We start from the raw sequence: 21,171 nt of genomic DNA, 5'->3' as shown, positions 1-21,171 counted from the left end.
CGTCGTCTTCATCTTCCAACTGCGATCGGGCTTAATCTTCGTCTTCATCTTCCAACTACGATGAAGAAAACTATGATTGTCATCGTCATATAAGTCGTCTGGGAAGACGATCGTCTTCCCAGACGACGAAGACGAGATCTCGTCTTCGTCATTTGGGAAGACGATTTCTCTTCCCAGACGACTTATCTCTGCATCGGATGAGTAGTGCAAGAGTTTAGGGCGGCCGTCGGTGGAAGAGAAATCGTCGGGAGGGGAAGACGGCCGGTGATGGCGCCAGAGAGATAAACCCTAGGGGGGAAATGCGATATTTTCAAACCCTAGGGGGGAGAAATGTGATATTTTCAAACTTAGCTTAGGAAAAAAATGTTAGTTTGTAAACTTTTAGGGGAAAAAATGAGATTAAATTTACCACCGTTAGGGTTTTGTTAAATCTAATCGGTCATGGGTGGGTGTTTGGTGTTTCTATAGTTAAAGGGTGAAAACTTGAGAAATCATCAAACCTTGGGTGGGACAGAGTCGTTTGGCCTATAAATATAATATACAATTTGACTCCCATGAATGAAACAATAAATGAAGTAACGTTATTTGCTTAGAAAACTAATTATAATATTTCTTGTTACCGACTAATGTATGTGCTTCTGAACATCGTACAAATAATGCTATGTAATAGTGATGAGGATCTTGTAAGAACATAATGCATGTTGCCGTGAGATAGGAATAATTAAAAATATGTGAATGCAATATAAGATTTTTAGCATCGTTTAGTATGATCGGAGTGTTACATCCATAATTAATAATTCCACTTGTCAATCATACCTATTGAATTGTGCTTAGTTTATTCACGGTTAAGTTTAAAAAAATTTTGAGCTCGAGCTTTGAGTTGCCCATTCAAGTTTAGGATTAGTTTATTAAACTGAATCAGGTTTTAGGTTTGCCCATATAATTTTAAATATGGTTATAGTCACCCTTGCAATTTTAAAAATCCATAAAAACACTCCATTAAATAAAAAAAAAATCAATTATCATAAACTACTATTATAATTTATATTTAATCTTATTAAGGGTCAAAAGATAAAAATAAAAATTTATATACATAACTTTTGTGTATAAACAATTATGTGTTACTATATAATTGTATATTATTTTATCTTTAATTTTTAACTATTTAATCATATGATAACACGTTATTGTATATAAAGTTATGTACAATAACTATATACATAATACTATTTATATATATGTATATTATTGGATCCGGTCCACCCATGATGGGTTGACCCGATCCATTAGGGTTATAGGTTAACCCATGATTGGCATTTTACTATTTTGCCCTTGACAGTTATTTTTAATAACTGCCACTCCCTCCTTTATTTAAATGGCATGTAACTTCCATTGGGAGGTTAACACAGAAGAAAACAAATACAGCATAACATTACTCTTCCCAAATCAATTCTCTGGGAGAATTCTTGCAGAAACGAAAGAGATAATCAGCAAATCGTGTTGTGGACATTTCCAGGAGTGCATTGAATCACAAAATAATCTCCAATTGTTCAGATTCTAGAAAACCGGGTATGCTTTCTATGATCCTGAAATTATTTGATTTTGCTTACATTGGTATCAGAGCCATTTATATCTGTTCAATTGTGATGTTGGTGATATAAACATGATTAAGAAGCATGTTTAGGGATTGAATTACGTGAACAGTATTTTATTTATTAAATAATGCGTACGGATGATTTTGCTTAATGATGGATTTGTTGCAATTTTGTGAAATTAATGCTTAGAATCATGTTAGGATGATTCCTGAATATGAGTTTCATGATTAATTAGAAAAAAATTGCACGAAACCGCATGAAATTGGACGAAATTCAGAGGACTATGCTTCACCCATAAACCGTAACATTCATGCATTTAATTCGCCAAATTCCGGTGACTTAGTCGCCTGAAAATTTATTCATATTAATCGTCGTGTCATGGGCTTCAAAAGCCCTATCCAATTGTCGCCTGAGGATGGCCGGAAGAAGGCCAATTTTGCCGTCAAATAATTAGGGTTCGTACTGCGTCGCGGGTCGAAATCGGTTTGGGAAAACCCAATTGCCCGACCCGAGTAGTCAACGGGTTGGTCAAACCCGACCGTCAATGGTTCAAACCGTTTAGTCAACCGGGTCGATCCAGCCCGGATCCTGACCCGAGGTAACCCGGTCAACGGTCAATGCTTTGACCGCGCGTGAGAGCGCGTGAGGGCCATGGTCCGGCGCGTGGAGGCGCGTGACGTGCATTTCCCGGAGCGTGTAGGCGCGTGAGACATTACTTTGGCTAGTGGGAGCACGTGAATGCTTCTATTTATACCTGGCAGCTCATATTAGCTCAGATTCAGTTCTTTGTGATCTGTTTATACATGAATTAAACACTTATATGTGTTATTTTGATCATGGTTTTGAATTATACTTTGCTAAACATGTGAACATGTGTTGTTTATATTGTTATGCATGTATAATTTATTATTGTCCATTTGTTGGTCATATATAGGGTGAACATGTTGACTAAAGACTACTATCTGAACTATAAGATGAATCCAGTGCACAATCTTTACACTCACATTGGTGTCATGCATGAGAGATATAACGATTTAAAAGACAAGGGCATAAAATTAACTGGAAAGGAGAGGATATCTGGATTACTAAGATCATTGCCAGATTATTGGACTTCAATAATTTCTAATCTTGTTCGGGGCAAGAAATTCAAGAATTATTGGCAATGTGTGGATGAATTACAGCTCGCTGAAGAACGCAGAATTGTAATGAATATAAGAAAATCTACATCACTCTCAATTTTCCCAAATCAACGTAGTGCGAGGCATGTAGGCTATCGCAAGTATGATAATAACTTTATCTTAGATAAAGTTACTCCTAGTATTGTTAGAGATAGAGAAAATGTTTTTTCTCAATCTGATTGGTGGAGATCAAATCCCTATAAATATGGAGAGCGTTTGATTAACAAGATGCCCTGTTTTAAATTGTACAAATCTCAAACAAAGGATAGTTCAGAAGTTAGTCATAGTCGTTGAATTTCATGTCCATATTTATTTCATGCATATTTGTTTATTTTTTAATTATGATTATGTTAAACTCTCAATGTTGATATAATATATATGTTTTATGGATTATTTGTGAGAATTCTGAGACTGGTAGAATTAATTTATTCTCGTCTGGAATATACATTGACGCGATTGGATTAATTGTTAAAATATAAAACATTTGTGTTATAGACGATGATTGGGAACATGGTGAACTTTCGACTCTATGCCTTATGTGACATATTTTAATCTTTAAATGCACAATTGCGACAATAAAATGTGTATATATCTTATTGTTGGTGTTGTGTTGCGTATCTCTGTAGTTATATATTGAAATGGCTTCGAAAAACATAATTGCCGATTTGAATAAGGGAGAAAGATTGAATGGAGACAATTATAAAATATGGAGAATGAGAATGCACTATATCCTAGATGAACAGGATGCCTTGGAAGCTGTTAATCAGGTTATGGATGAACCCCAACTGGCTGAGGGGCAGAATCCTAATAATGCCCAACATAGGCGTAATATGGACGCTTATAATTCCTGGAAAAAGAAAGATTCGACTGCCAGAGGAATACTCATCAGCTCAATGAATGATGATATTGCTTATCAATATGAGCAATTTAAAACTGCAAATGCTATGTGGGTAGCATTGACAGAAAAGTTTGGAGGAACGACCGTCTCTAAACTGCGGCAGTTGACCATCAAGTTCGACACATATAAGAAAGTCCCCAATAAGCCAATGAAGCAACATCTGAGGGAAATGTCGAACATGATAATTGAGCTGAAGAAAGCTGGGCATGATTTGACTGATGAACAGCAAGTGCAAGCTGTTATACGATCTCTTCCTGATAGTTGGGAGCATATGAAAGTGAACATGACCCATAATGACAATATCAGGACTTTTGATGATATTGCTCGCCATCTTGAACTGGAAGCTGAGCGCCTAGAGGCTGCTGGACTAAATGCTCAAGCATATGTTGCTGAGTCCAGTTCGAAGAAGTTTTCTGGCTATAAGAGAAAATGGCGAAAATCAGGAAAAGGAAAAGAGATCGTCCAAGGACCTGTGAACAAGAACAAACGGTTCAAGCGCAAAAGAGGCAAGCGCTATGGGAAAAGAGATAAGTCTAAACTGACCTGTTATAACTGTGGTAACAAGGGTCATTTCGCCCGTGAATGCACGGAGCCGAAAAAGGTATTGTCTTATCTTGTCTCAAATTGTGAGATTTATGTTTCCAGTACCGTTTTCTTAACTGAATCTCATCCTATGTGGACTGTAGACTCAGGAGCAACAAACCATGTAGCTCGTGACAGAGACACTTTCGTAGAATTTCGTCGAATACCGAGAGAAACACGGTGGATATATGTAGGTAATAATACCAAAGTTGAAGTGAAAGGAATGGGCACATGCAAATTAGTTTTGTGCGGTGGTCAAACCTTGTACCTACATGATGTTTTATATGCTCCAGAAATTCGACGAAATCTGGTCTCTGTAATGGTTCTGTTAAAATTGGGATATTGTTTTATTTTCTCTGAGAACTTGGTTAAGCTTTTTTATAACAATATGTTTTATGGATGTGGATTTATGTCTGAAGGTTTTATGGTGCTGGACACCTTAAATTGTATTAATGATAATACTGTTAGTTTTTCTTTATTTGCAACTCCTAATAGTCTAGATGTGGATGCAAATAAATGGCATGCTAGATTAGGGCATATTGGCCAAGAGAGAATGAACAGATTGGCCCGTGAAGGTTTATTAGGACCTGTCACGAAAATAGATTTGCCTATTTGTGAGCATTGTCTAGCAGGAAAAACTACTAGAAAACCTTTTGGCAAAGCTATTAGAGCTGAAGTTCCTCTGCAACTTGTGCACTCAGATATTTGTGGACCTATGAATGTTAGAGCTAGAAAAGGAGCATTCTATTTCATCACTTTCATAGATGATTATTCACGTTTTGGTTATGTCTATTTGATCTCCCATAAGTCAGAAGCAATAGATTGTTTTAGACATTATATGAATGAGGTTGAGAATCAAATAGACAAAAGAATAAAAGCCTTGAGAACTGATCGAGGTCGTGAATATTTATCTACCGAATTTAAGGAATTATGTAGTGAAAAAGGAATTATGAGGCAATTGACGATTCCTAGAACTCCGCAACAAAATGGTGTAGCAGAGAGACGGAATCGAACACTGTTGGAAATGGTTAGGTCTATGATGGCGCAAGCAAATCTTCCAATTTCGTATTGGGGAGATGCTTTAATGACTGCGACTTATATACTTAACCGTGTGCCTACTAAGTCAGTAATTTCTACACCTTATGAGTTATGGACAGGTAGGAAACCTGAATTAAATATGATGCGCCCTTGGGGGTCTGCTGCATATATCCATGACACATTCCATAAATTCGGAAAATTGGGTCCAAGAGGTAAGAAATGTATCTTCATAAGATACTCTGAGCACTCCAAAGGGTACGTGTTCATAGGAGAGGACTTTGATGGAAGAGTGACTGAAATAGAATCTCGAGATGTGACATTCATAGAAAATGAATTCCCTGAAAAGGGTGATATCGATAAAAGTCTTCATCTGTATGAAACGGAAGAGGAATGTGGAGAAGGTTCGTCCCAGCGACCATTAGTTGTGTCACAAGAGACGATGTCTCTACCTATTACAGATAGTGGGAGCAATGAGGTTATACTCCAACCTATTTCGGATAGTGGGAGCGAAGATCCTCAATTGCGAAGGAGCGAACGTTCTCGAATCCCCAAGAGACGCTTCGAAATTGAAAATGAAGTTTTCATAACTGCTCCTCCGGAAGACGATGAGCCTAAAAATATCAAAGAAGCTCTATCATCCCTTAATAAGGAAAAGTGGCAAGAAGCATTAGAGGAAGAAATGAGATCCATGGAACTTAACCAAGTTTGGAGTCTAGTGGACATACCGCCGGGTCGAAAACCCATTGGGAATAAATGGATTCTTAAAATTAAACGAAAGGCGGATGGCTCAATAGATAGATACAAAGCTCGGCTAGTGGCAAAAGGCTATACTCAACAAGAAGGTATAGATTATGAAGAAACCTTTTCGCCTGTAGTGAGATTTACTTCAATCCGTGTCATTCTAGCCATAGTAGCATACTTAGATCTAGAATTGCATCAGATGGATGTCAAAACAGCTTTTCTTAATGGAGAGCTTGACGAAGAAATTTACATGGATCAGCCTGTAGGTTTCGTGGTAAAAGGCCAAGAGCGTAAAGTATGCAAGCTCCAAAAATCTATATATGGCCTAAAACAGTCATCAAGACAATGGTACTTAAAATTTCATAAGGCAATATTGTCTTATAATTTTAAGATGTTAGAACAAGATCATTGTGTTTATGTGAAAAGATCTGATGACAAGTTTGCAATTCTATCTCTTTATGTGGATGATGTGCTGATAGCTGGGAGTGATTTGGAATATGTGATGATCATTAAAAATTGGTTATCTGCAAATTTTGACATGAAGGATATGGGTGAAGCAGATTATATTTTAGGTATAAAAATCAAAAGGGATCGTTCAAAAAGACTTTTGGCTCTGTCACAAGAGCGTTATATCCAAAAGATTCTAGAACGATTCAACATGGGAAACTGCAAGCCCGTAGATAATCCTGTGTCAAAAGGCGATTTATTGAGCCAAAACTTGTGTCCAAAGACTCAAAACGAAATAAATGAAATGTCTCTTGTACCTTATTCAAATGCGGTTGGAAGTCTTATGTACGCGATGATGTGTACTCGTCCCGATATATGCTTCGCTGTCGGATTGGTTAGTCGATATCAATCAAATCCAGGAAGGGAGCACTGGAAGGCTGTAAAGAGGATATTGAGATATCTGAAAGGCACTGTGGATTATTGTTTATGCTACCAAGGAAAAGATTTGCGTATCGTTGGCTATTCGGATGCTGACTGGGGTGGTGACTTGGACCAACGCAAATCAACTTCAGGTTATGCTTTCTTACTCCAAAATGGCGCTATATCTTGGAGCAGTAAGAAACAAACGTGCATAGCCTTATCCACAATGGAAGCAGAATTTGTAGCATGTTCTGCTGCTGTACAAGAAGCTGTTTGGTTGAAAAGATTTTTTGAGAATTTGGGTGTAATGGATGCATCAGTTGGTCCTATAGTTATGCATTGTGATAATCAAGCTGCGATAGCTTTCACAAAAGATCCCAAATTCCATAATAGAACCAAACATATCGACACCAGATATAACTTTGTCAGAGACATCATTTCGAAGAAGGAAGTGATCGTACAATATATTTCTACGCATAACATGATTGCTGATCCTCTAACTAAACCGATCTCAAGAGATGTATATCTTGCACATGTTAAGTCCCTTGGCTTGCGTAGAATATGATAGATAACTTGTTGAGTATATATTGTACTTGTAACACAACGTTAGAACAACAAAGAGTTTGAATTTATTTTATGTGTTTGAATTCATGGTGTTTATAGATATACACATAGTTTATTTTTGAAATCTCAACAAGATGATAATGTCACACAAGTTTGATTGGCTCTCTCACACGAGCAATCGCCTTTGACGCTGAGGAGAGCGTGCAAAGATGAGACATATTTCTTGAGATTGATGCGGTTTGAAGAACGCACTTAGAAAATGAGAATTGTTCAAGAAATGAATTATTTGATATGTCGCCTTGATGATTAATCAAGATGAGGTCATGACTTGATAGATTTGAAAATGACCGATTTGGATTCCCCACGTCCAAATAACTTGTGAATGCCAGATGTGAGTTCTTAATAGATAAAGACACCTGCAAGATTGGAGAGATGATTAAGAACTCAGGTTAGGCGCTGAGTGCAGCGACTGAACTAAGATCTGTACAATGTTGGTAATGACATTTTGAAAAGATACACATTGTAGCACATGATTCATACCATGTGTGCATGAATAAGACGACCGCTTGAAGTAGTGGAAGGATGAATCTCTGCTCCTTCACTGTGTGAGACTTTATGAGGATTACCTCATGATTGTACCCTTTGACTCTTTGCTGTTATTTGATGTTTATTCTTAGTGTTGCTATCTTAGCTTGGAACCTATGGCTATGAATGATTCAGTCTAAGGAACATGACTAGAAAAGCAGCTAAGTTTAAATTGAGAATTCCGAGTAGATGAGGAAGACTTATATATTACGTGTGTCCATTGGCCGGCCGGTCATGTCACTCATACAGGAGATTGGACTTGATCATGGATACATAGGAATATAACACTATAATGAATGAGGGATTAAAGGGAGCTAGTGTTATCGAGTAAGTCTGGGGTGCTGCGAGACTAACGCTTTATTTTATTTTGGGTTGAAGCGACTATGTTATTCCTAACAGATGCATAGTATATTAGCTCCCAAGTGCAGGTTGCTCGCAAGGTCGCACGACACGTTTGCTAGTATGAATTGCTCTGTTCTGTAAGATTTCTGTAAAAGAGTATTGTGATTCGGATTACCCATCATGTGTGAGTGGGAGATATTGGATCCGGTCCACCCATGATGGGTTGACCCGATCCATTAGGGTTATAGGTTAACCCATGATTGGCATTTTACTATTTTGCCCTTGACAGTTATTTTTAATAACTGCCACTCCCTCCTTTATTTAAATGGCATGTAACTTCCATTGGGAGGTTAACACAGAAGAAAACAAATACAGCATAACATTACTCTTCCCAAATCAATTCTCTGGGAGAATTCTTGCAGAAACGAAAGAGATAATCAGCAAATCGTGTTGTGGACATTTCCAGGAGTGCATTGAATCACAAAATAATCTCCAATTGTTCAGATTCTAGAAAACCGGGTATGCTTTCTATGATCCTGAAATTATTTGATTTTGCTTACATATATATATATACACCGTTCCCCTCACCATATCGATGTTCGGTTCTACTTTGGTATCAAATGTCTCTAATACTATAATTTAGTAAATTTTCTATACCTTCCAAGTAAAGATTAGGCCATTAATTTTAAATATCCTGCCACATAATTAAGTTTGGCAAGTTAACATAATTTACTTGTAAATATCAAGGCGTTTTAACTATAGTAAGACACCAGTGCTCCATTCCACTGGATATACTTGCCATTAATACTTGAGAATGTTTAACTATAAATTCTACCTTCTCTCTGAAGTTCAACAATAATCTTTCAATTCCTCTCTAAAACATGATGTGGAGTTCTTCTTCTTCTTCTTCTTCTTCTTCCTTGAAGCTTACTGCGATTTTGTTGCTGGTATTCTTATCATGTGGGGAATCTGTCTCCATATTCAAGCAACAGAAGATAGGTATATTTTATGTTCATATATATTTGACTTATTGAATCTTCTCGATCTTCTTGGTGGTGATTTATATATGTTTGAGAAGTGCAGGTGCAGAGGCAGTACACCAGCAGAAAGACTGCGTATCTCCTACCGTTCGTCTGAAGTTCCACTGCACAGATGCTATATGCGTTCAGTTCTGTCCTAGGGCCTTCGGTCAACTTTATTCAGATGGTGTATGCCAAAATGAATACTATTGCTGTTGCATAAAACAGGGCTCAAAACATTAATGTAAACAATCTCCTTCTCCTGCCGTGAGAGATTTCTTTCTGTAAGATGAATAACTTTACCACCATGAATAAAGCAACCAGCCTCTTGAATTGGCTGTAAATAAACTTTGTATTATCTAATGGAATCCTAGTTATTAATATCATAAATCACCTATGTCTAACGAAAATGGCTGTTAACGTTTGAAGATGGACGGAAGAAAGTTGGTGAAAAGGTTTGCCATCGGTCAAAATAGAGACGATAACCTTAACTTTAAATAGAAAATAATTATTAATTTTATAATTAAAAAGAAAAAAAATAACATAAAATTTTAGTTTTTTAATTTTTTTTTAAATAATAACTTTCCTTTAATCAAAATGGTAAGCATATAAGCTTTTGAAATTTAAGTTTAAGAAATGAATAAAAGAACATTTGGTTTGTATAATATTTTATTATCAAAATATAAATATTACTTTGAAAATAGATTACTTAAAAGATTATTAGGTATAAATGATTATTATATTTGATAAAATTTGGTAGGTATAAATAATTATTGTGTTTAATAAAAAGTAATAAAAAATACTAGTAAATTATTTTATTTAAATGCTTTTGAATATAATTATTTTTAAATATTTTTTTATATTATTTGTTATATTAATTAAAAATAGATTTATTTTTGTCTCAAAAAATTAATAAATTATAATATAATTATAATAAAATCAAGATTATCCTGTTAATTTTATCTAAAATGAATATAGTAATCAAATTACTACCAATATTATCTATTATGCCAATATTGATAATAGTATTACTGTAATTTTTTTTAATTATTGACAAACAAAACAAGATAATAAAAAATAGATTACCAAAATACCCTTTAAATCTTGGAACAAAACGCCCCTAGGTCTTTTGGCCTTTATATTATTTCCGGTCGTTGTCATCTTCACTAAGTTGAGGTAAAATGGCGTCTAAGCTCTGTGATTCTTGCAAATCCGCCGCTGCCACTCTGTTTTGCCGGGTGAACACCGCTTTTTTATGCGTTAACTGCGACACCAAAATCCACAACGCCAACAACCTCGCGTCCCGTCAGACGCGAGTCTAGGTGTGCGAAGTCTGCAAGCAAGAGCCAATGCATGTGACATGCAAGGCTGACGCCGCCGCCCTCTGTGTCACCTGCGACCGCGACATCCACTCGGCTAACCCCTAGCTCGTCTCCACGAGGGTGTACCGGTTACTCCCTTCTTCGACTCTGTCATCAAACATAACGGCGTCGTCAACTTCTTCAACGACGAACGTTTCTTCGATAACGTGGAGAGAGGCGATGCGAGCAGGAAGGAGGCTGAAGGAGTCTTGTGGCTGTTGTCAAACCCGAAGGTGGTAGAGGATATGGATCTGTATTTGGATCTAAATTATGGGCCTGGGGATCCGAAACTGGGGGCCCAAGAACAGAACAGTTCAGGCACTGATGAGTTGTCCCATCAATGTTTTTAAAACCAGACCACTGATCGAATTAATTATCTCATTGATTCATAGTTCAATCGGTTCAACCTATAATCAAATTACAATGAACAAATTTTTAGAAAAATTTGTAAGAAACAAAATTGATCAGGATACTCCGATTTATAGTAATTAAAACATATCATTTTTAAGTAATGATAAATTTTTCATCTAATTTCAATAAAATAATTAGATTAAAAATATCATCATCACATGATATAAAAAAATATATAATTTTACGAATTATTGTCCATACAAAACATATGAGATATGTTTTTATTTAATTTTTGAATTTATATTTTTCTTCTGTATCTTTCAAAATTCATTTAATATAATTTAAATAATTAAATTATTTAAAAATAATTAATTTTTTTTGAATATCTTAAATTTTGATTAAATTTGATTTTATCAATTTTAATAAATTTATCTGATTTATTAATTTTAATTAGATTTTATCAGATCAATAAATAAATTGTTTTTTAATTTTAACTGGATTGAATTTGGAGCCGATTTCCTATTTAATCAGTTGAATATTTAATTTTCAAAACAGTGGTCTCCGTACAAAGCAAAAACATCCATGCCCACTATCCTGACCCAGATTTATCCAGGTCTAAATCTTTCGGTTACGGATTCAATACTCAGTGTCTTAGTCATGGTGTAAGTTTTTATTATTATTATTTTTTAATTTCACGTACTAATAAATTGAGAACTGAGGGTGATTGTGTGGTTAGCGATGCGGGTATCGTCGTTGTCACTGAACGCTAGAGTGGTGCCAGATGGCAATGTGACGACAGAGTCAACAAATCAGACAGTGTAGCTTCCATCAGCGGACAGGGAGGTGTATGTGTTGAGTTACAGAGAGGAGAAGGAATCAAAAGTTCGAGAAGACGATACGGTACGCTTCGAGAGAGGCGTATGCAGAGATGAGGCCGAGAATGAAAGGAAGGTTCGCGAAGCGGATAGACATGGAAGTTGTGGAAGATGTTGATCGCAGTAGTAGTAGTAGTAGTAGTATGTACAGATTCAACGTTGTTCTGTCATGCCGATAAATTTATTTTTTATTTTAAAGTGTATGAAAGTAGGGTTAGATGTTTGATGGATCGATGGATTGTGGACCATCGGTTAGGTGGAAATTTTATTGTCTATTGAGTTTGTTGTTTAAGAATGGCCAAAGGACTATGTCCCACCCAAAATATACGTATCTTTCAAGTTTTCTCCCGTTAATTTTGAAAATCTTATTTACCCATCCATAGGCTGTTAAAATTAACTGAGTCTGTTAGTTATATCATTTTTTTCCTCTAAACCCTAAAAATTAATAATTTCACCCCAACCCAAGTTTTAAAAAATAATATTTTCCCTCCTAAGGTTTTTAGTTTTCAGATTCAATTTTTCGATGTCGTTTCTTCTTCTCCGATGACCTCCAGGCGAAGACTCTTTCTCTCCAGCACGGTCTTCTTCCGAGTGCTCTTCTGGGAGTGATCATCGACAAAGACAAGTCGTCTTTATCGATGATTGCTTCCAGGAGAGTCACTTGAAGGAGACCGCATCGGAAAGGAAGAGACATCGTCTGGAGGTCACCAAAGAGAAAGAAACGACGTCGAAAAATCGAATCTGAAAAATTGAAAACTTTAGGGGAGAAAAATGTTATTTTTTAAAACTTGAGTTAGGAAAAATTATTAGTTTTTAGAGTTTAGGAGGGGAAATTAAATTGAATTTAAGTTTATTTTTTACAATACAAACAAAATGACGATTTTATCTTTGAAACCGTTAGTTTTAATTGTGCACAGGTGGGTAAATGGGATTTTTAAAGTTAACGGGGGGAAACTTGGAAATGCACATACCTTGGGTAGGAAAAGGCGTTTGGCCTTTAAGAATTGTTTAATAGCTTTTGAACTTTTAAGCTTGATGATTAGTTAGACCAAATTGGTGATTGGGGTCTCTGTCTACTAAAGCAATGTGGTTTGGATTTTAAAATATGGATACAAATCTAGATTAGTTTGGTTTGGATTTTAAACCATCGATCTTAATATAAGAATCGATTTAAAGCCATCTAATAGTTAACCGGATTGGATTGAGCATTAAATCTCAATTGAATTGATCGATTCGATTCAGATTTTAAAATATTTAACAAGTCAATTCATTAGATATCAGATTAGATGATGAGTTTTAAAGAGAGTTTTGCATTCGATATGAAAAGGGGATTGATGATGTAATTACATTCAGATTGAATCAAATTCAAATAATAGTAAGTTCCAATAAGGGTAAGTTAAAAATGGGTGAAATTAGTTTTTTTTTATCTTGAGTTCAATCCGATTCATAAAAACGAGACTTAAACTCAACTCAAATGTAACTTAATTTTATACTCAATCCGAATTGATACAAACATTCGAATTAATTCAAATTTGATTCATTTATAAAACCAAATCCAATCTTTGATTCAAGCTTAGATTAGGTTTGAAACTAGTTCCATTTGAACTACAAGATGAACTTGAATCGACTCGAATCACATAAATACCTTTTTTGATGATCTTAAAAAGGGTCAAAAATAAAAGAACAATATTATACATATCTATTTTAAATACACAAATAAATACACTTGTGTGTGTTATTATATGATTAAATGTTATTTTATCTTTTAATTCAAAATTATTCAATTATTTGATGATATATATAAAATATATCCTTATTTTTATACTTAAAATAGATACATATAAAAATAATATTATACATATTCATTTTATATATATATATATATATATATATATATATATATATGATTAAATATTATTTTATAGAAGTATATAAATAAAAAAGAAAGAAGATCACAAATTGAGCCGTGTATCCAAATTCAAGTCTCAGCTTATCAATGATAAATTGACTCTTCTATAAGAATTAACCTCATGCTACCCTTTTCGAACTCAACCCAGAGAGAATGCAGCTTTAATGACCCACCCAGATGGAATCCAGCTCTAATGCCCCAAAAAATGAAACAAGATGTAAAAATAAAGTAAACAATGGGATTAGCTTTGCTTTCACATTTCAAACAGAAAGCCCATTGCACAGAGAGAGATCTCAAACATCACATCAATGGTGATGCCCAAATTTTATACACTCAATTAAAACTCGAAGAAGAAAGACTAATTGCATATAAGAAGCTTCAACTACATTTACAACATGGGAAATTCAAATTTCACTCTTAAGACTTTTTACACATTCATACATGCACATTTCTAGCTACATTCAAGAACCAGAAACAGATGCTAAACTGAGGCACATCTAATTTAGAGAGACTGATAATGCAAAATACACATCACAAGCCTGGTAAGTCCGTTTGTTTGCGTTTCTATCGTTAAAACTTACACTGGACGAAAGACTCTAGTTTTTCTGTGACCAATTGTAGACTGGCAAGTTCATATTGCAACCAGGTAGAGAAACAAAATCCAGCAATAGCTGGAAAGGACGTTTATGCAGAGCTGCCACGAGATGAACCACCCTGATTAGCAAGGAAGCGAACAACAACACAAGTGATATTGTCTGCGCTGCCTCTCTGATATGCCTCCAGCATCAGCCTCTTTGCTGCCTCCTCCGGATCCTGGATTGGTTTAATCATTGCAACAGCTTCCTGAGAAAATCATAGTGCAGAAGATCAAAGTTAGAATCAAGAAATATACGAATCATTCAAATTGTCTTGAAAGTGAAATGAATTGTGTACTGCCGTTTCACGGTAAGAGTATAAAATCCAAAAAACAGGTTCGAAGACAAGGCATATCCATTTGAATCAAACTAGTTGAGGAAACAATCTTTACCAGATTAAGGCTCATCAAAGAAAGAAAATGAGATTTATTAAAAAAGCAAAAAAAAAAAGTATTGCATACCTCGTTTGTGACAACATCCCACAATCCATCACTAGCAAGGATAAGAAACTCAAGAGAACTGTCAACCTTCTCCTCCTGCAATTTTCAGAGACGTCAGAAGCTAGTGCAAACAAAACATAAGAGGATATATGTATGTATGTATGCATGTATATTTTGGGTCAGACTGTAAGATTATTCTTCCCATATAGAATCTAGAAAGCAGAGTTACTCCAGTTGCTCAAATTAAGTTCCTGAATTTCAGGATTCTGTCTAAGTTAACAACAGAGTCTTCAACCACTTTCCCCATCCTTGAAGAACTTAATATATAAAATCCATGGATGTTAAAAGTAACAATGACAGTTTTATACATTCAAGAAGTAATAATTTAAATGCTTATTAAATAGATGGTCAAAAACTTGATCATTTCTGTCTTGTTTATGAAGCGGCTAATTGGGAATCAGACCTGAATTTCAGGATCGGCAACAACATACTGCTTCAAAAGCCTATCACCAAATGCACGAGAAACTGCAAGAACACCTCCCACTCTCCAAGTTCCTGTATACAATTTCCGTCATCAATAACAAAAGTTTATGTACTTAGAGGGTGGAGAGGGAAGTGAGATCAGAACAAAATATGATTCCTAGTTAAATGTACTTACCAGCCCACATCACAAATCCACCTGCATCCTCAATCCGTTGACGTTCATCAGATTGGTCTGGCTTGTGATCTCGAGATACAGCAACAGCTGCAGAAAATCACAATTTTCACGGAAGAACATTATGTAGTAATTGAACACGGTAGCAAAATGGCTATCAAAAAAGTTCTTCACCAAAATTATGAAACAGCACAAAGTCTTGACTTTTTGTTTACTTTATTGTTGTTATGATCAGATAAACATCCATAAAGCATCCAAATCAATGCACAGAGACCCAAAAAACATAAATATATATATATATGCATGTATGTATGTATGTATACATATGCATATATAACAAGCCCAGGGGAAGCTGAAGCACACAGCTTGCATGTGACACTATAGATTTCTAGAGGGAGAGGTGCGTCCACATAAGTTTTATAGGTTTAAGAAAGATAATCTGGAAAGAAGATTCTTTTTTTCCATATAACAACTGGAATTATTATTGACTGAACTTATTCATCACATGACAATTGATCTACATATGTAGACAAGTTGCTGTGTGTATATGTAGGCATGTATGCACTTGCATGCATACATATTCTACATGCATAGATACAAATGATGTCTATAAGGAAAAAAAACATTATAAACAGACTAGCACATAGGACATCAACTTATTTCATAGCATTACAAAATGAGGAAGACAGGCCATCAAAACAGCACTTAAAATAAATCTGGAAGGAACTCAAGTTGTAGCCCAAGCTCATGATAGTGACAGGATGAATCAGAAAGATTAAGATTCTTCAGAAAATCAAAAAAGGATCAGAACAAATCAAAGTTTCAGTGTCATACCATTTCCACCTCTGCATATAACAGCTCTGGAATCCCCGACATTTGCGACGAGTAAACGATCACCAACAAGGATGGCTGTGGAAGCAGTTGATCCAGCATCCCTATTATGAGTATTTTCTGATTTCAGAAATTCTGAGTCTGTGTGACTGTATGCATCAGCTGCAGGAATGGGGCAATTTTAGAAAAACAAGAAATCAGTTTGATGAATAGCCAAGTCGTAATGTCATATAAATACATGAAGAGTATGAAGTTACTAACATATAGCTGATTTAGTATCAGAGATAAACTTTGGGTGCTGGATCAGATTACTGAAAAGGTTTTGCTTCACATACTCAGCAGCTCGTGCACCCCCATGACCTGAAACAACCATTTGGAGAATTACAATTTTTCAAAGCCAGATTATTGATAAACATTAGGGAGTAATAATGTCAGAAATATATACAAATAGCCACTATCACATGGCAATCCACTTTTACAAGGATGTGGTAAGGCATGAGACAACCGATATTGAATCCCCCATCCAAGCCAAAAACAGACCTTGAGGATGGCTTCAAGTACTGTAACTAGATTGTGGTAAATACCCGATACAAGAATCTGCACAAAATCCCTTCAGCCAAACCTCTCAATATTAATTAAACATCTAGATGGAAAAAGATAACTGACCTTATCCATATTACAAAAGAAATAGAAAACACTTCTATAAATATGCAGTACGAAACTCAAAGATCAGTTTAATCTTCATCCCATGCCAAAAATAGAGGAGATTTTTCTCCATCTGATTACTGACAGTAATATATTCAATAAGTCAACAAACTTTTGTGCAGTTTACACTTATGTAAAATTTGTTTCGTAAGTCTCAATTGTAAGGTCAAAATACTAGAAAAAGTAATCTCAAGGCATTAGTTACTACTACAAGTTAAAAAGAAGGGAGAGAGAGTGAGTACCATCAAAAACTCCGAAGAGACCAACTATCTCTCCTTCAACACCATCAATTCTTGTTTCATAAAAGTCTTCCATTGATGATCTTTTCCCTGGAGAGCTTGCATATCCATAGCTGAACTTTCCATTTTGACTGTAGTCATAAAAAACATGCCACACTAAGGGTCAGGCACATATTGTGCCTATAACTCTCAGATAACATTTAAAAGAAATGCCCAATATTTTGAATTCCTTTGCATATTTCATAGCAGTTTCAAGATAAACCAACTGAAGAATTCTCTAATTTTCTTCTTAAGCCAAGCTCAAGCCTGGTAGTTTTTGACTGAATTGTATTTGAATAATTGAAAGAAAACACAACCATAGATAAGAAGAATAACATCATGAAAAACTATTAACAAAAACATACAGCTAATGTGATTATGGTATACAGTCTCAAAAAGAATCTTGACCTTCAAAATGAAAAGAAGGTTTCATGGGATGCAATAAATTTTACATAACAATATTATTTTCACTTATGGAAGTCCAACAATCTGAAAGAGCCAACCATCACTAAGAAACAGTTGGAGTTTAATAAAGTAATTTTGCAGTCACAAACAAAATGACAATTTATTATACTTTTAGTGAAAACCGTGTAGTTAACTTCTAGGCAAAAAACTATCACTCTCTTGAGAATCACGTGCAAAGATCTGTGTTATGTGTTTACATGTGGCATTTCCATCTAAAAACTACATCTAGATTTCAAAGCCACATTTCCAATTATACACTGATACCATGGATTTCTTTGCTAGAATGTTCAACACAATTGAAAAGGTACAATAAATGCTTGTCGGATATATAAAGTCAACATCACAAACAAGCTAAAAACTAATATTATGTTCTTGATTAGAGTTTGACAGATTAGTATTCCACGACAAAATGGAATTATGCAAAACCCAAGAAAGCAAGGAACAAAGGGTGACTGCTAAATACCCGATATGACAAAATGTGATTTGAACATGAGGTTTCTCTCATGTTGAATGTTGACAAATTGCAAAAAGAAACAGCATAATGATGTAACAATGACAAACGCCAGTACAATCAACAAAGGAACATACTATCAAGAGACTATATGTCAAACCTTTCAAAATTCAAGGAGCTTCAAGTAGCAATAATTTGCAACCAACAAAATTCCCAAAACAAGTCAACAAATGAAATCCCGACACTACTGACAATGAATTTCCCCTCATGCTATTTCCCCTTTTTTCATAAATAAGCTATAAAAACCTTAAAACCGAGATTTATCCATGGTTCTGCTAAAACGTAAATTATATTCTAACAAAATGACATATCACCCGGGAATTAAAAACAGGAATCTGTAACGATACAATATAAGCAGATAATTATTAATAAGCAAGACACCGACATTCATAATTCGCAATAAATGCACAAAATTTGACACACCATAACAGGCCTTTAACATGCAAAGGCAAATCACATAATATGCAGCACATTATTAACATATACATGATTTTGATAACAAATATAGCAAGTAACCAACGAATTATAGCCAATCAAGTCATTTTGTAGATCTAATCAAGGATCAGAAATAAACCTAAGGCCGCCTCCGCTAACTGGCGCATCAACAGAATGAACTTGAGCCTGGCTTGAAGACGACAAGACTGCGTTAAGATAACCCATGTTTTTGCTTGCAATTTTAATTCAATTTGATCACCGCACTCTAAGATGAAAATTAAAGAAAAATAAAATTAACAGTAAAATCAAAGACAGTCTTTGTTTCGGTCTTAAGAGCTGACTGTATTTGTATACATTCGTCAGATCATTCAAGTTCACGAATTATCAAGCTCAACCTGCACGTCAACAAAATCAAACAAAATCAAAACGAAATACCCAGATCCTTTTATTTTAAGCACGTGTTAGAAAAATTCATAGCCAAATTGCTAATCAAAGAATACATATACATACATACAGATAATTAGGAGTACCTGAAGAAGAAGATAAGAGAAGAGGAAATGCCATAACAGAGAGAAAGCTAAAAAAGAAGGAGTTAAAAGGGAAAAAAAAGAGAGAGATCAATTCTGTTTAATGCTGGTTTCAGTTTTGGTTTTGTTGTGGGTAGAAGAAGACGCAATCAGGCACAACAAAAATCAAACTAAAAAAATAAATTAAAACCAAAGAAAAAAAGAGAATTGGGTTTTTGGTTTTGGCTTGAAGAAAAACAAAGTGGGTTTGTTGCTTCATGTTAAAAATGGGGGAGAGTTGGCAATACGCGTCGTCGCTGTAGCGCAATTGGAGCTTACGATAGGACTGAGTCAATGCTACATCAAAATAGCGAATCGTCTTCATACGATGAGTTGAATCTAACACGTGGCGCACACGCAGAAGAGTTTGTAGGGTCATTTCGTTTTATTGTGATGTACTTGGTCAATTTCCCTTTTCATCAATGAGGAACTGCAATTAGCTATTAAATTTAAATCAAATTAAAAATTAAATAATTCCATAATACATCAATTTATTTATGTAATTAAAATTTATTTAATTTTAAATAATTTGAAGAGTAAATTACATTTTACCCTCTTAGTATCCATGAAAACCTACTCTCTTGTCGGAAAAAATTAATGATATAAAAGGGTATAAAAGTCATTTTGACTTTCTTAATTTTCATTTTTGAATTATTTTAATAAGTAATCCTAATTTTGTGGTTAATGATTGAAAGATTAAAATGGGCTGACAATTGTTAATTAAGTAAATAGGTGTTTTAACAAATTAAGACGGAACAACTATTTTCCACAATAATATTTTTTTCATCTTTAAATTTTAAATAATATACTTTCCCACTTATGTTATTATTATTATTTTTTATAACAAAAAATTTTATCTAAATAAAGTTATCATTTTCAGAATTAAATAAATCATATTAAATAAGATAAATTCTGAGTCTGATAACTTAAAAAGATAAAAACAATATTAATTACACATTAATTATACTATTTATTAAAACTAGATAACATTTTATTTAAAAAAATTTTATTACATATACTTTTTATTCATAATTTATATTAATTTCAATAATAAATTAATTTACACATAATGATGAAATAAATTTTAAATTAATAAAAAATAATATCTAAATAAATAATAAATATTATTATTTATATACAAATTTATTATTTGTGGTCTTAACATAAGTGTAACTACAATGATTAAAATTGGTGATGTTGGAAAAATTGAACCGACTTTTTTCAGCTTCTTTCGCACCCTTCTCCGCCCCGTCATGGGCAATGCGGTGTATGAATAAGACATGCCATATGACTACCACGTGGCACCCATCTCAAGTTCGATTTATGACACTTGACTGACCAAGACAATTTTTCTGTTCTTTCCATAAATTAATTCTCTTCCAGCTTTCAAAATCCGGAATTTCAGAAACACGACAATATAATCGAGGAGGAAATAGGCTTTTAAGGAGATTCAATTTTTTATGTTGAAAACTTTTTCTTTCGGACTTTCTCTATACTCAATCCCTGCGTTTTAGTTTGGTTTATTGTAATTCTGAGATTACGTATAAAAGTTCATTGTCCTTAATGGTTATCCGATTTGACCTAATTTGAGTTTTGATTGTTATTAGTGAGATCACATCAAAACTTACTTTATCATTTTTTTTTTTGAAATGATTATTATTATTTTTTATTGATTTTTTTCTTTGATGATATTAAATAAGTTAAAATCAATTTTGATCTCGAATTGATAATTCTATATTTGAGCT

The 21,171-nt window shown here is 34.4% G+C and overlaps 1 protein-coding gene and 1 pseudogene across 1 annotated transcript; one reads left to right on the top strand and one right to left on the bottom strand.

Annotated features, from left to right (window-relative positions):
- Nucleotides 1-10,590: 10,590 nt before the first annotated feature.
- On the top strand, nucleotides 10,591-12,322 carry LOC123201144 (annotated as a pseudogene).
- A 1,920-nt stretch (nucleotides 12,323-14,242) lies between these two features.
- Nucleotides 14,243-19,627, bottom strand: LOC123200636 (probable protein phosphatase 2C 59). Its single transcript, XM_044615933.1, has 9 exons — nucleotides 19,391-19,627; nucleotides 19,000-19,255; nucleotides 17,414-17,541; nucleotides 16,728-16,826; nucleotides 16,470-16,628; nucleotides 15,639-15,725; nucleotides 15,444-15,535; nucleotides 15,002-15,076; nucleotides 14,243-14,748 (listed from the first exon to the last, which is right to left on the bottom strand). The coding sequence occupies exons 2-9, from the start codon at nucleotides 19,083-19,085 to the stop codon at nucleotides 14,590-14,592; spliced, it is 885 nt and encodes a 294-aa protein (XP_044471868.1). The 5' UTR covers nucleotides 19,086-19,255; nucleotides 19,391-19,627; the 3' UTR covers nucleotides 14,243-14,589.
- Nucleotides 19,628-21,171: the final 1,544 nt, after the last annotated feature.

This window comes from Mangifera indica, chromosome 17 (genome assembly GCF_011075055.1).
Source record: "Mangifera indica cultivar Alphonso chromosome 17, CATAS_Mindica_2.1, whole genome shotgun sequence".
NCBI lineage: Eukaryota > Viridiplantae > Streptophyta > Magnoliopsida > Sapindales > Anacardiaceae > Mangifera > Mangifera indica.
The sequence above is the reverse complement of the archived record's forward strand: the minus strand, read 5'-3'. Positions and strand labels throughout refer to the sequence as shown.